At 34.5% G+C, this 16,692-nt stretch overlaps 1 protein-coding gene across 1 annotated transcript in view; it reads right to left on the bottom strand.

Annotated features, from left to right (window-relative positions):
* Window positions 1-6,025: 6,025 nt before the first annotated feature.
* LOC118192379 (allatotropins-like) overlaps window positions 6,026-16,692 on the bottom strand; it is a 175,149-nt gene continuing 164,482 nt past the window's right edge. The window contains exons 2-4 of the mRNA XM_035363327.2: window positions 14,402-14,619; window positions 12,525-12,613; window positions 6,026-6,380 (exon numbers count right to left, since the gene is read on the bottom strand). Coding sequence (XP_035219218.1) covers window positions 6,337-6,380; window positions 12,525-12,613; window positions 14,402-14,598 — 330 coding nt within the window. The 5' untranslated portion in view covers window positions 14,599-14,619 and the 3' untranslated portion in view covers window positions 6,026-6,336. The remainder of the gene's footprint in view (window positions 6,381-12,524; window positions 12,614-14,401; window positions 14,620-16,692) is intronic.

Here is a 16,692-nt window from a genome sequence, read left to right as displayed (position 1 = left end):
CGAAAAATAAGAAGACCACAGCTGCAAAAGTTACTGCTGAAATGAATGTTGTGTTACCGTACCCTGTGAGTACCAAAACGATTAGAAGGGAGCTTCATGAACAGGGAATTGCTGGCCGTGCTGCAATTGAGAAGCCGCTCATCAGTGATGCTAATGCCCGTAACAGGAAAAGGTGGTGTTTAAGTCATAAAGCCTGGACTATAGAGCAGTGGAAGCGAGTAATATGGTCTGACGAGTCTTCTTTCACATTGTTTCCCCCTTCTGGAGAGTTTACGCCTGGAGAACTCCATCTCAAGCCTATAATACAGACTGCTTGTTGCCAAGAGTGAAACATGGCGGAGGTTCTGTTATGTTTGGGCAGCCATATCGTGGTTCTCTGCTAGCCTCATGATAACTGTGTCAGGGGACATGACTGCCAAGACTTATGTGAACATTTTGGTCGATCAAGTTCATCCCATGGTACAAACTTTGTTCCCCGATGGTGATGGTGTCTTCCAAGACGACAAACCCCCTGTTCACACAGCCCATATTGTCCAGGACTGGTTTTCTGAGCACGAGGATGAGTTGTCCCATCTCTCCTGGCCACCACAGTCACCAGACCTGAATATTATTGAACCTTTGTGGTCTACATTGGAACGGAAAGTGCGTTCTCGTTATTCACCGCCAACATCATTATCTGAACTTGCCACCGTTTTGCAGGAAGAATGGTATAATATTCCCTTGGAAAACATACAGGAACTGTATTTATCCATTCCGAGAAGACTGCAAGCTGTTTTGGATGCCAACGGGTTTCCTACACCATATTAAGCAAAGAAACATGTTTTTTTAAAGGTGTTTCCATATTTTTGTCCAACCCCTGTATTTATAACTACAGTCGAACTGCGCTATTTCGAACGTTAAGGGACTGAAAATTTCGTTCACTATATCCATTCTGATAAGGAAAACGCGGAACATCTTTACAAAGCAATGTAAAATTTAATAGATGAATCAGGCAGAAAGCGTGAATAGCGTTGTCACATTTTACAAGAGACCTTAATAGAAAATTTAATTAGAAAATACATTACTAGTTTGTTACAGTTACTATTATGTGTAATTAGAACATGTCATTTTCGTTGTTTAGCAGTTTTACTGTACTTTTAATAATTTTGCACAATAAATTAAACTCAGCATAAAAGCTATGGCTTAGACCTGCCTCTCCAGTAACATATTTCTAGTTTAAATTCTCATTTAACAAATTATAAATAAGCATCGGATTTGAAGACAGCTTAATTAAAGAACTCGAATGAAATCAAAGAACTAGTTCAAGGTCTTTGTGCCAATGGAACTTTCACTGAGTGCGTGACATACACTGGTGTTCAATATTAAGAGAATTTTCACATTCGGCCGATTGTCTCAAATGATGGACAGATTTAAATGAAGTTTGGTAAGGACATAAGTTGATATACAAAAAACATACCAAACAACGCTTACGGTAAACACGCATGTTAGTGCGTAAATCACATCAACTTAGGAAGGTTTAAAAGAGAGGTTGCAAGATCAAACATAAAAAGAAGACAATAAAAGGTTTGGTCCCTTTTAGCAGTCATACAATTTTCACATCATGATTTCATAGTGAGAAAAAGACAGGGTTTTAGTTCCTGGGGCAGCCGGTTGCACTTCTGTAACAAAGTTTTTTCAAGTCTTGGATTGCTCTGAGAGACGGAAAACGAGTTCCGGTTGCCCTCTCAGAAGCATTCTAGATATATTCCTTAGGTTTATGTCTGAAGATTTCGTTGGACAATCCATCCAGTTAATATACTCACTTTTTAGAAAATCATCCATCAGATTACGAGAACGAACGTTATGATTCATCAAAATGCAATGAACTCAACTACACGCCTGAAAAGGCCAACTGAGGACTTAAGATCTCATCTGTTTGCAAGAAAACCTGTTGCTTGCGTCCCTCTGACTCCTGTGGCAAGAAAGTGCATACAACATGGCGCAGGGAACATTGACTTGCGCAGCGAACATTGAAGCCTGCGTTAGTGGGAAGCCGTTCCCTTCGCAGACAAGTCTTGTTTCAATTTAATTACTGATTCTCGACGTGCCTTCATTAGGAGGGAACCAGATATTCGCTTTTTGTTCTCCAACATTTGCCAATATGACGCAGGGGTTTGATGCCCTGAGCAGACATCATGTTGGGAAACAGCTGCAAGACTCTGTGACTGCTGCAAGGTATACAGAAGAAATTTTACAACTCTGTATTCGCCTTTACAAGAGTGCAATTAGTCATTTAGTTCATTTTTATGGACAATAATGCTTGTCTATGTAAGGTTAATCTGGTGAATGATTTTTTGGAAAATGAGGATTGGCCAAACAAACCTCCAGACATAAATCCTACAGAATGTATCTGGGACACTTTTGGGAGTACAATTGTAACTCCCCTTCCTAGAATCCTCAAGCACTCGACAACAACCTTGCTGTAGTGGCGGAAACGTTAACCACAGAATCTCATAAATTGCCTCATTTGCAGTATGAAGTCACACTGTGAGAACTCTGTGCCAGATAGAGGAGGCCTTAATTCCTGTCAGTGTCCTTTCTGTTTCATTTTGTAGACTTTGTTTCAGACTTTTCTGCATCCATGAGTCTTACACATGGATCATGCGTGTATACCATAACTGTTGTATAGTACATGTCTGTTATATGGTATATGCTTCTGTATTATACTGTGTCCGCACCTAATTTCATTACAGCTTGTCAACCAATTCTAAGGATAATCTGTTAAATATGAAAATTATTTCAATTTTGAACACCAGTGTATTAGGATATTAGATACATTTACTGTGTGTTCTGCTTTATTAAGAGTTGAGTATTACACCTATAAGGTATTTCTCCCACCTTCTTGGCGTGTCTTCGAGGTGTAGTGGTTCTGCACGCTGGGACGGTATTCCAGAGGTCCGTGGTTCGATTCCCGGCGAAGGCGATTGCTAATTTTCCCTCTTGCCTGCTTCTAAAAAGCACCTAATGTCTCTACACACCTTCATCGCATAGCATTTCGTTTAGAACACAGAGGAATGTGTGGCTGAAGATAAAAAGAACAACAATCTTGTGAAGCATGTTTATCAAATAACCAGTTATTATTATTATGGTCTTTACCATGACTTTTTCTTTTCGTATTCCTCACCAGAATGTAAATTAGCTTTGAATGAATTTAAGTTGAGGGTTTTGATTCTTTAGCTTAGAGAGCTTCTGGCAGTCGCGTCTGCTGTTAGCAATTTGCGTTCTGAGTAAAAGTAAAATTTTGGAGTTAGTATTCTCTCTGGGAGATGAGTCAAATTGCGCACCAGTAAAATACATATTGAGCCAAAATATTCTATTGCATGTGCAGTCTTAGAGTGCTTTATCAACGTTAGAATTTAATTGGCTGTAATTGTAAAGTTAAATAGCTACAGGTAGTAGTTTTGTTTGTAGCACAAGTTATGCCTTTTTTTACAATTTGAACTAAAATATAAAGGTTATTTTAAACATTCTTCAATGCTTTGTGAGTATTTAGGACGTAACTATAATTCGCTATCTGTCTAGTAGGGTCTGCAGACTTTAGTGTCTGGTTATAATAGCAACCATACAAACTTAAAGGTGTTTTTCGTTATTATAATCCTGTAAACAGGATGAATTGAAGATTTAATATTTTGTTTAGACGAAAGCAGTAGAAATTCCGAAAAAATGAACGCAAACAATTTTTATTCCAAGATCTCCGCAACGTTCGTAATATCCAATTTTTATGCATTTGAGTGTAGTTATAATTTTTATAATTAGGACGTATAACATTGAATGTACAGAAAATTGGACTGGACCAAAGAGTTTATTGTTATAAGACAGGTTCCCCATAGCGGAGGTTTGACTGTAGTAATATTACTTTTATTTAAGTAGATGCTATTGTATGTTGTATGTTTTTCATCAGTTAGCACTCATCAATGGGGTCAAAGAAAAGATCCATGGTCTTTGCGGTTTAACCCATTGCAGCACAGTTTGTCCGGTCTGGACACACCTAAAACTTTCCTTCTGTATGCACAGAAAAATTGAATGAAAAAGGATTTATAGGTTACTCTGAACCGTCTTTATTTAGTAGATGGCAGCTCAACACAAACCAGTCCATATATTTTAGCCATGTTTAGTTTTTTAAGACCTTCATTTTCCAAAGAAATCTTCCAGATTATTTTTAGGGTATAAAAGGAATTACTAATTCAGAAGTCAAACAACAAAAATCAGCGTTATATTCACAAAATTTTCACAGGACTAGTTTCGATGGTTTTACCGAACCATCATCTTCAGCTGCAAAACCGCAAACGAACAAGATAGGAAATAATGATTAGATAAGATAAGAAAGCCTGGACAAGAATAAGCAAGTGGCGCCATCTGTTGGCGAAACCAGAACTAAAACATAGTTTCTCTAAAAGCCGAAGGCAAATTTGGATTGGAATTAGGATCGTTAACTAGAACAGAAAGATTTTTATGAATGTGAAATGCCTCTAGAAAATCCAGTTCTCCAATGGAAGATGTTTTTTGAATAATTTTGGCAGCAGAAAAATTGAAAGTGTGATTTTCGGACCAACAATGTTGATCAACAGAAGACTTCTGTGTTTCCTTTTTTCTAACATATGCCTCATGTTCTTTGACGCGAAATTTTAAGGCTCTCTTAGTTTGACCAATGTAAATTAAACCACACTGGCAAGGAATCCTATAAATACCCCAGGAATTCATATCCGGAATGGGGTCTTTGAGTATAGAAGTTGGAATTTTATTGATGGGAGAATAAACAACCCGAAAGTTAAATTTCTGCAAAATATGTGCAACTTTATAGCTAATTGATGGAAAGAAGGGAATGACAACAGAATTTTTATAATCTCCTAAAATAAGAGTGTGGCTTTTAGTGTGTTGAGATGACAATTTTTTAACTGCTTGATTAATAATGTTGGGTGAAAAGCCCCTGTCAATAGCTATTGCTTTTAAATAATTTAGTTCTTCATCAAGGGCTAGTTTGGAGGAGCAAACTTGAAGAGCACGGAAAACATAGGAATAAAATGAAGCTAACTTTTGTTTAGTCGGATGACATGATTTAAAGTGTGGTGGAAGGCAAACCGATGAAGGTTTACGGTAAACTGTAGTACTGAAATTGGATGTGTTACGTGTGACCAGAATGTCGAGAAACGGAAGAGAATTGCAAGTCTCAGTTTCAAAAGTGAACTGAATAGCAGGATCAATAGAATTCATTGTTGAAAGAACTTTATTTAAATCATCTTTATTACCTTCAAACAGGGTAAAAGTATCGTCTACGTAGCAGAACCATGCCGGGAAGTTTAAAGTTTCAAACAATTAATTTTTTCAAACAATTAATTGAATATAACGCTGATTTTTGTTGTTTGACTTCTGAATTAGTATTTATTCGGCGTGTTATTGTGTCTTAATTATAAAAGGAATTGTTTGAAAAGAAATTTCTATGTTATTTTTTTGGCTGTATGCTAATCTCCTTATTCTGTATTAGTTTTAAATTTTACCTGGAAATCTTGCCTAAAATCAAACGGCGAAATGAGGTGTTCCCAGACCGGGCTCACCGATAATCTAGGACAAATGAGAGTCTGTATTCTTTGTTTCTCCGCATCTCATCGGTCAGTTTATTGACAACAATGCTCGTTTCAGCACTCTTTTCGAAGCGCTATTCAATCAGTGTGCTCACTTTGAGCACACCCACAGAATTAAACGATAAGTGCTATCTTCACAAAATTTTACTTGTGTACTCCTCTAATACTAATTAGACTGTGTACCCCCCATTTTTTTAAAAATTAAAACTCCAATTTTAAAAGGTAGCGTGCCGGAAAGGGTTAAAACTGTTGCTTGGTCTTACTGGCATTTTTCATTGAGACAGATCTGCAGCACTTTTAAGAGGAGTATACAAAATGTTTAAAGTGTCTTAGAGAAGTGTGAATCTACCTTTATAACTCCTCGCATATTAGCCTTTTGAGACAAAAATAAAGAAAATGGATTGTAATCGTTTTCAAAACATTTTATTTATTCTTTCAATGAGAATTTTCTTTTATTTTTTGCATTCGTATATACACTGGATATATGTCAAATGTAATATAATTTTTTATCAGTATTAACATAAAACGGATTCTAATCAAACAAAAGTCTAAAATTGAAGTTTTCACTTTGTTTATTACTAATGCAAATTTAATGCGATATAATGCATATTTTCCAAAATTTCTTAATACTTTAATATGAAATATCTCCCAAAGATAAAGGAAAAAATCCAAGAACGATATGGGATTCTTTATATTCCATTCTGAATTTCATTTTCTGTTACAGAGCTTGAAACATTTCATCTGGATTGATCATTCCGTCACCTGTAATAAAAAGCAACTAATAAGAATAATTCTTTTGATAACTATGAATTTAAAAATGGCTAGAAAATGCATCTATAAGGCAAGAAAATAATTAAATTAGCAAAATATATGGTTATAATCAAGAAAGATGGAATGAAAGGAAGTGTGTATGCTACAGAATGTGATGTGACTGTGGCCATGTTATAATTTCCATTATTCTTCATTAATGGTAATTTTTGTTGCATGAAACATTTTATTTTTCATAAAGTATGCCATCGCATACAGTTACATTAAAATATCCTCGAAAAAGCCGAGATATTTCCTGCTTAGCAATTTTACGAGAGTCACACTGAAATGTTTGAGATTATCATCTTAACAATGGTACAAGTACAATCTCACTAAATCTTAGGAGTGTTCAAAGCAGTCCTTTCTAACATCAATTAATTCCTATAGGTGAATTTTTCACATATTAAATGTTTCAAGCTATCTACTTTTTGTAATTGGTAATTTTTGTTATTCTGAATTGGCTTTTATAGCCTCATCATTCTCATCTTCGGAATGACATAATTTTTTTTTGTTTGTTTTAGGATTAAAAAAAAAAAAAAAAAAAAAAAAAAAAAAAAAAAAAAAAAGAAGGGCCAAAACTCACACGTAATAAGATCAGGAGAATAGAGTGAAATTTTTATGACTTTAATTTGTTTTTGTTGAGGAAATTCAACGGTCAGTCTTGCTGAATGAGAAATTGCATTATTATGGTGAAGCGTGAGTCCCTTTATTTTCTCTTCTTAAAAAATTTTCGAAAGACATTTAATATTTAATCAATTAGCTATATCTGTCTACTGTCCTTTTTCTAAGTTAATGGCACTGACCAGTCATGCAGTTCTGAAGAAGACGGTATCAATTACTTCTTCATTGCTCGTTGTATTTTCACCATTGTTGTTGATTTGCTAGTCATCGTCAAAGAGCTATACTGTTCTTTTTTGAAGTTTTGGAACGCCAATAAACGGTATGTACGTATCATCACCAGTTATGATTTTAGAAATAATGTGGTGTCCACCATCATTAAGTAATTTTAGGGTTTACTGATTCTGACATGTTATGCATTTTGGTGTTCTGATAGCTGATGGGGTACCCAACGACAAAGTAATTTTTTCTTGTGCAGTTTTTCACGAATAATTTTATGTATTGTTGCGGATCCAGCGCTAAGTTCCTTCTGTAATAGGTACGGCGATTATCACTAATTAAAATCTTTTTTTGTATCGCTGACACATTTTCTGGGACTACAGCTGACACAGGTTTTCCTGGTGTTCTTCATACAGTAAAGGATTTCATCCCCTACGAAATTCTTTAAAGCACCTTGATACTGTGGCACGAAATGGAACTTTATTTTCATATGTTAATAGCAGACGTTGAAAATATTCTTCTTAATTTAGCCTTACTTTAAAGTAACGAAATCATACAGCGATAATGCTCTCGCATCAGCTACATTTTACTTTCTTTCAAAATTTGTTCTACGATAGATAAATTGTAACTGTTGCCACAAATTATCGCCTGAGGGCCTATAAAAGTTCAGATTTATAAATATAACAAATAATTTTCTTTAAAAATATCATCTACTCCTGTAGCAGTAACTTTAGAATTACTTACGGATTTAGAAATTCATTACTCAATGAAAGCGAATGCAAATGTCTGTATACCATTTTCGACAAAATTATCTTAAATATATTTCTAAAAGTGTTTTAAAATGAAAGAATTTTAAAGTCTTATTGTACAAAAGTTAAGAAACGTATTTGAAAAAGTATTGCATACTTAATATCATAATTTAAATATCACTAACAGGGTACTCCAAAGTATGGAGTAATTAATATGTTAGTGATGGCAGCATTTAAAAATAGCATGTATGCCGTAGTTACCTGTTACATGTATTCTCCCTTCTTTGGGCTTAATCAGTAAAATTTGGCAATATTGGTTATGTAAATTGAACAACTATTCATTTTTCTCTTTCGCAGATGTAATGAGAATGAAAAAGAAAGAACAGAAATTCTCATCATTACAGAACCATCTGGTTTTATCTCATTTTTTTTATATCCTCTGATTTTATATATGTAGAGTGAAATATGTATCCTCACCATGGGTGCCTAGTCAATGAAACTGATATTATTGAGCTGAAAAATGTCCCTGGTGGATGTTCCAAACTATCATTTGCTATCACGAATTAATATTGAAAGAGTTTTGGTGTAACAGTGGCGCCGTTTGACACTTTAATTTTTATATTGTTATTCATTTTTTTTTGTTCTTTATGGACAGTTTTCTCGTCCAGGAGCGGTGCAGAGAGGAATCTGAAGACTCAAAGAAATGTAAAGTAATCTTTTAGAATATTATTTTAGTTTGGAATTTCTTAGAATTGAAAGATATGTGTTTATGAACGATAAATTTCCTTTGCTAACAGGACAAGCTGAACGGTTATTAACGTTGAGTTCCATGTATAATTCATCTCTAGTACGCATTATGTATTTTTTAGAAATCATCTTTGGAATGTTAGCAATGAAAACTTTCAATTTCCACACACAGTTTTAGAAACTGTCGAATAAATTCCAAAGACATTTTTAGAAATCGTCTTTGGAATGTTAAGAAATGTAAAGCAATCTTTTAAAATCTTACTTTAATTTAGAAAAGTCATGTGTTCATGAAGGATAATTTTCTTCGCTAATAGGATATACTGAATGGTTATAATTGGCTTAGTTCTATGTTTAAAATATCTCTGTTATGCATTACGCATTTTTTCGAAATCGTCTTTGGAATGTTAAAATTATTCAATTAGTTTTATAAGGAAATCTCGCCGCAAGTGTGTTCGATATATGCGATAATCATCTAGATGGACTGAGTGAAATAATATAATTTTCTACGATTCAGAAAGCGGGATTATTTTTATGTTGTGCAAGATTTTCTCTTCTGACTATTCAATAATGTACGGATAGGGCTAGCAGAAATTCGGGAACTTTCCTGAGACGCCGGAGCCTGTGAAGCTGGTTTTTTCCCTGATATTGATGGTTTAAAAAAATGAAACATTTAGTTATAATACTAGAATTCATGCAGCAAGAAAAGGCAAACTCATAGGAAGAAACAAATTAATGAAATTCAATTGTATTAAACTCAATGTCTTAACCCAGACATCGTTAGTTCGTCACAAATTCAAAACTTTTCTGGATCTAAGTCTTTACTCCATTGCACAAAAGCAAGGAACTTTCCTATCCCGCCATCAAGATGATTTAACAAGATGTTACAAAGATGCTTGAACATTATGCAAGTAGGGAATTGTTCCCCAAGATCTCTACATGAGGGTTCCGGCAGTCTTAAATAGGGTTGTAGGGCCGTTCCTACTGGGGTTTATCTGAGCTAACGGAAACAACTGACGTAGCCGACCCATCTCCAAAACCAAATTTTCGCATATTGCAGCAAGTTGAAAAATCTGAACTGCAGGCATAGCGGAGCTAGTCGACATATCGAACTGACTCCGTTAACTCAGATAAACCCCAGTCGGAACGGCCCTTTAAAGATATGGAATTTCTTAAGGGTGCTTGCAGGAACATTTTTGCTTTTATTTCAGGGCATCATTGTGTCTTGGCCAGAGAAATGTTAGCATGAAAGGTACTAGCGCCTTTGTGCAAATTGGCGAATGTTCGCAAAGATAAAGACTTTCACATGGCCGTCTCGGCAGCTTTAATGGAGGCAGCTTCTTTCGTGATACCGAACTTCTTAAGGATGCCAGACATTTGTGCTTTTCTGTCAAGGCACCTTTGTATCTTGGCGAGTGATTGTCAACGTCAAAATGGGCTGGCAATGCACATTACTTGATCAGAAACAAACTGATTTATGACGACCTGAAAATCGACCCTATAGTGGACCGTATTACTAAACTTAATAAAGCGTTTCTTCAAAACTGGACTTAGCTGTGATGTTGCAGAATTATCAGAACTTCTTAGTAACCAAATCATTCTAGAAAATAATTTGATCCAACCATTAGCTACCCACATGTTCAGCGACTATAATTTCGTAATGTAGCTTGGACTGCTGATGTTTGTTGGTCTTTTTGCGTGGTGTGACTTCTCCCCACCTTGCTTCACCACTATCGGAGTTTCTCCTGCTAGTTCGTCAAAGACATGTGCCCTCCAAAGGCTTAACTTTCTTTATCCTGGCTTATTGAGCCCACATAAGCAACTTCATAATCCCTATCTGTATTTATTTTTAAGAGGAAGAAATTTTATTTCAGGCCATCATTGTGTCTTGGCGAGAGAAATGTTAGCATGAAAGGTACTGGCGGCTTTGTGCAAATTGGCGAATGTTCACAACTTTGAACAAAGCCTTGGTCTTAATTCTATTACGAAATCTTTCCTACTAATTTGTGTATTAATTATTGAGATGTATTCCCTAATGTTCTGAAACTATTTCTTTAACTAACAATATTTAAATGAATTTTAAAGTTTTTCATCAACTTACACGTGTTGGGGTAGACCATTAGTGTATAAAAATATTCTTTAATAAATATTATTAAACCTAATCAAACAAATGTCCTTTTGCTAATTTTTTTTCTTTCTGGTGATATGTAAATATCATCTGCAAAATGCTAATTTAATATAAGATCAATTCACTTTTACTAAAATTACCTTACCAATACTATACAATTTGAAAAAAAAAAGAAAAAAAAAATACCGAGAATTAAGACACAATAACACGACGAACAAATACTAATTAAGAAGTCAAACAACAAAAATCAGAGTTATATTTTCAAATTTTCACAGAACTAGTTTCGATGTTTTTAACGAACCACCATCGTCAGCTGCAAAAGCACAAATGAACGAGATAGGATATAATGATCAGATAAGATAAGAAAGCCTGGACAGAAAATAAGCTAGTGGCACCATCTGTTAATGAAAGCAGAACTAAAACATAATTTCTTTAAAGCCCGAAGGCAAAACTGGATTGGAATTAGGATCGTCAACTAGAACAGAAAGATTTTTTTGAATGGGAAATGCCTCTAGAAAATCGAGCTCTCCAACGGAAGATGTTTTTTGAATAATTTTGGCAACATAAAAATTGAAAGTGTGATTTTCGGATCAACAATGTTTAGCAACAGAAGACTTCTGTGTTTCCTTTTTTCTAACCTATGCCTCATGTTCCTTGACGCGAAATTTTAAGGCTGTCTTAGTTTGGCCAATGCAAATTAAACCACGCTGGCAAAGAATCCTATAAATATCCCAGGAATTCATATGCGGAATGGGGTCCCTGAGTATGGAACTTGGAATTTTATTGATGGGAGAATAAACGACCCGAAAGTTAAATTTCTGCAAAATATGTGCAATTTTATAGTTAATTGATGGAAAGAAGGGAATCACAACAGAATTTTTATGATCTCCTAACACAAGAGTGTGCCTTTTAGTGTCTTGAGAAGAGAATTTTTTAACTGTTTGATTAATAATGTTAGGTGAAAAGCCCCTGTCAACAGCTATTGCTTTTAAATAATTTAGTTCTTCATCAAGGGATTGTTTGGAGGAGCAAACTTGAAGAGCACGGAAAACAGGAATAAAATGAAGCTAACTTTTGTTTAGTCGGATGACATGATTTAAAGTGTGGTGGAAGGCAAACCGATTAATGTTTACGGTAAACCGTAGTGCTGAATTTGGATGTGTTACGTGTGACCAGAATGTCGAGAAACGGAAGAGATCTATTATTGATTCTGCTATTCAGTTCACTTTTGAACGTCAGTCTTGCAATTCTCTTCCGTTTCTCGACATTCTGGTCACACGTAACACTTCCAACTTCAGTACTACGGTTTACCGTAAACCTTCATCGGTTTGCCTTCCACCACACTTTAAATCATGTCATCCGACTAAACAAAAGTTAGCTTCATTTTATTCCTATGTTTTCCCTGCTCTTCAAGTTTGCTCCTCCAAACAATCCCTTGATGAAGAACTAAATTATTTAATTTATTTATAAACGCAAGACAGCTGGAATTCTTGCTTGCAATGATTTCCCAAAAACTCAGTTAATTTTTTCGTTTGATGAAATTTACGCTTTAGGTGTGTTCTATTTAGAACTGATGAATTTGTTGAACGAAACGCTTTTTTTCTGCTTTGATACAGACAAATAAAAAAGCTTGATACTCACCATTTTGATCTATAACTTTTTCTACTAAAAGCTTTGCCAGTGCGGGACTTCTAGCAATCTGTTCTGCCAACCAGCTGGAAGCCATAGGTCTGCAAAATGAAATTTGTGGTCAGAATTTGATAGATAAAATCGAATGCTAATGCCAAAAGAATAGAAGTTTATTCCTTTCTAGATATAATACTTACATATAACAACTGAAACCTTGCAATAAATTATTATAAAGTACGTTATAAAAAGCGTGATCCTTCACTCTATTAATCACAATTCTAATTAGTGTAAAAATAATCAAAACTTATCAGCCGATTTTGATCTGTTAGGGCCTTTTTTTAGCGTTTTGTGTGTTACCTTTATTTATTAAATATCATGTTCTTCATACTTAAGCCATAAAATTCACTTCGATAGAAATATCACAAAATATTTAAAAGAGAATCTATTAATCTTTAGAATTTCCGATACACAGTCTCACGCGCTGGAGATACTTTTTTTCCCCCGTAAAGTGTTGCCATTGTTCGTTTTGAAATCGTTGAGTTTTCTTAATCAAAATCTCATAAATACTTTACAAAATAGGAAATAGATAATGAAACAAATTCCAAATTTTGGCTTCCAGATGCCCATATTCGGGGAGAGATGTACGTTATTCAAAATTCGATGACTCTAAGTACCTTTGCTTTTATCACAATGCGAGAAACATACATACAATTATTCAGATTCTTCATTATTTAATTTCTTTAGATACATTTATGCAGATTATTTATTATTTAATTTTTTTAAATATAATACAGGGCTCTAATATTTGGTGGCGACAATTTAAAAAGAGATTCCCTTCAGTTTATAGTGAGTTCTTCAGTTTATAGAGATTCAGTTTATAGTGAATCAAGACGAAATGCCAAAACGAAATTAATACCCATCTGGGCAAATTGCCCCTTTGGGCTAAAAATCAATCTGTCTTTTATGTGAAATCAATCTTGCTTTAATGTTATATACAAAAAATTAAAAAAAATCAATCTTGCTTTATATACAAAATTTCAACGTTCTGAGGATATTCGTTTCGAGTTTTGTGAGATACGTACACACAGACGTCACGAAAAAAAATTTCTTTTGAATCCATTTTAAATCTATATTTTCAATCCGTTTTGGGAAAAGGAGTCCTTTATTCTGTGCTTATATACAGGCGTAACGCAAAAACGTCGTTAAATTGCATTCGGTAGAGGTCAAAATGGATATTTTCGTTGAAATGTTACCCGAAATTTTTCGCGATTACAACACTTCCTTTACTTCGCACATGGAAGTAAAAACTTCGCCCGCGATTTTAACCTGAACCGTAATAGAGGACTAACAATTGACAATCCCGCTCAAATCGCGGGAGGAATACGCTGAGGGTTTTAAGGTTGCATTACTAAATTTATTTCGACTTTATTTAAAATGTGGAAATTTTTATGTATGAAGTGTTTACATTTTAAAGTGCACGTACAGTTGCATTTATTACGACATTAAAGTTGCTTGTTTTCTTAATTTTATCAATTAAAATTGCTTGCATGTACCATACACACAATTACCCTACCTTCATACAATTAATATTTGATTTAATACGATTTATACATCTATTCATGGGAAACATAATGCTTAAAAGGGGTAAAAATAAAGCATTACTTTTCGTATGGCAGCTGAAACTTGAAGTCTGATAAGTTTTTGTATGTTTTTATCTACACATTATATTATCTGAGTATTATTAAGTATACTATTTAAGTATCTAGGTATTATTAAATATATTGTTTATGTATCTAAGCCTATTGTCTATCTAAGCCTACTATTAAATATCTTTTTTACAATTTTATCTAAGTATTGACAAAAGACAAATATTTTTATTGCCAACGTACCTGTTGAAATCACTGTGCAATCCCAGTTCTTCGAGTGTTCCAGATTGCTGCATTCTTTTCCCGAAACCTCTTGCAGTGGAGAGAGCAGCATTGCGAAAACCCCTCTTCTGCCGTGAGTGAGAGGGGGCGCTGCTGCTGATAGTAATAAGAACCGCTGCCAGTCCGACGGAGAAGAAGAATAAGCTCAGACGACTCATGATTAGCAAGTTCTGCGTTACCTATAAAACGAAAATGAATCATTTTATCATTTTGCTTGAAATTATTATTATTATTATTATTATTATTATTATTATTATTATTATTATTTTTTTTGCTGAAAGATGTTTGAAGAACTCCCAGATACGCCCCCGTAACACGAAGAAAGAAGAAACATTTTTTAAAGCCCCTTTATTGGCTGCAACACTACCTTATAGTGGATTATAATTTTACTTAGTATGCATTTCTGATTGTTAAGTGAAAAGATTTAATCAACAGATTGTATTTTCAAGTACAAGCAGCCAGATAATCCTTTAGAGTTTTGATTAAACTCTCTATCGGCACATATTTATTCTAAGAAATTCTGAAATTCTAGAGTGCATTTGTTAAGTCATCCGGATATAACCATTTGAACTTTGAATGCTTATTGTGAGGATGTACGCATTATTTATGTTAATTAAGCAGTTATTTTATGTTTTGTATCTGTACTACCCTTTTTCTCTTTCTGTTTTCCTACGAGAAGGCAAAGTAGCTGGCGTGTATTTAAGTGAGGGTTTGAGATTGTTTAGACAGAGCGTGTTCGTTACTAGTTATTCTAAGTTAAGCGTTCCTGTCTGCGATGTAGCTTTATTCTTGCTGATAGCGCTGTCACGCTGGTGTAAGTTAAGAGCCAACTTCTGAGTTTAACCTTTAGAAAACCAAAGACTTCGCTAACCTGTATGGTTAAAATTCCGAAACGCCTGTCCACGTTCACTACGCTTCCCGTTTATTTCCTCCTTTCTCCGTCCATTAACGCATAAATGACAGCCTTTCTACTTCCTAACAAAGAAGCTTCCATTAATCTTTTAGGACAAGCTGTCTGCAATAAACTGATAACTGATATCATCTAATAAACTTCAGAACAGTTCAGCAATAAACTGATAATCAGCATCTGCAATATCACTTATCAGTTTATTGCAATATCTACAATAACCTGTTAAGTATGCAGTAGCAGGTTCATTTGGAAAAACGCACCTGCTACTGCATACTTCAAGAGGAGAAAAGAAAAAAACATCGCAATGTCGGCCGTTTCGAGCGATTGTCGTCGTTTGAACGAAAGGCCGGCTCGGGTGTTTTGGTTTTCAAAGATTCTACATTTGAGTTCATGAATAAATGCTGGCTGATTTGTATGTTACTAGTACAACGTTCTACTTATTGTAGAATGTGCGTTCTGTTACTTAGCTGTAAATAAAAGGATATTTTATAGCCTTCTTAATAATAATTCTTTTTCGTTTCATTTTAGATACAGCGATGCTGACATGTGTATTTGGATGATTTTCCATAAATTGCGTTTAAATAAAGGCACATTCCCTACAACGATAATGGTGCCAATGCTCATTCAACAAATATACATTTTTTTAGTTATCTATTCCTATTGCTAAGCATCCTTTAAAATATTAGTTTCCTGTTATATATATTTCTGTTGAAGAACGAAATTCATTTACATTCTATTTCCAGAACTATGAAGTAACATTAATTAATCTATTCAAGAATTTCTTAAGAGAGTAATAGTATATAGCCTCAGTATCCGAGTAATGAATTAGAATGTGTTTCATAAAATTATCACATGAGACTGCTTATACATTTCAAACAGTGGAACAGGGATATTCCTGAGCATCGAAGATATAATTGCCATTCTGCACCTGAAATCCAAAACAGGATCGAAGCAATAAAAGCAACTTTTAAGCAATCGACATCTTTCTCTATATTAGTATCCGTTCGTATTAAAATTTCTAACATACAAAGTGCTGGGATGATGAAAAAAAATTAAAATTGATCAAAAAGAATGCAAAGTCCCTTACAAATTAAGTTCAGAAAAAGCTTAATAACAAGGGGATGTACTTGAACAGTTAATCTGTATACCTGCAAATAAACAATTAATAGCTAGGAACACACTTTAACCCTTGAAGAAACATCGACCAACTGATATGATCCAGAAAAAAAAGATCCAACGAAGGATAAAGAAAGAAATGGACCGAAGTTTCACAGGCAGATTTTCTGTAACTTCATTTTCTTCCATCAGCCTTCACTTGAATGTAAATTAAATGGAGTTCAAC

The sequence above is a fragment of the Stegodyphus dumicola genome, chromosome 2, assembly GCF_044657685.1.
Source record: "Stegodyphus dumicola isolate Sdum_Otavi_A_Nest chromosome 2, ASM4465768v1".
Classification (NCBI taxonomy): domain Eukaryota; kingdom Metazoa; phylum Arthropoda; class Arachnida; order Araneae; family Eresidae; genus Stegodyphus; species Stegodyphus dumicola.
Note: the sequence above shows the minus strand (reverse complement) of the source record. Positions and strands in the feature narration are given on the sequence as shown.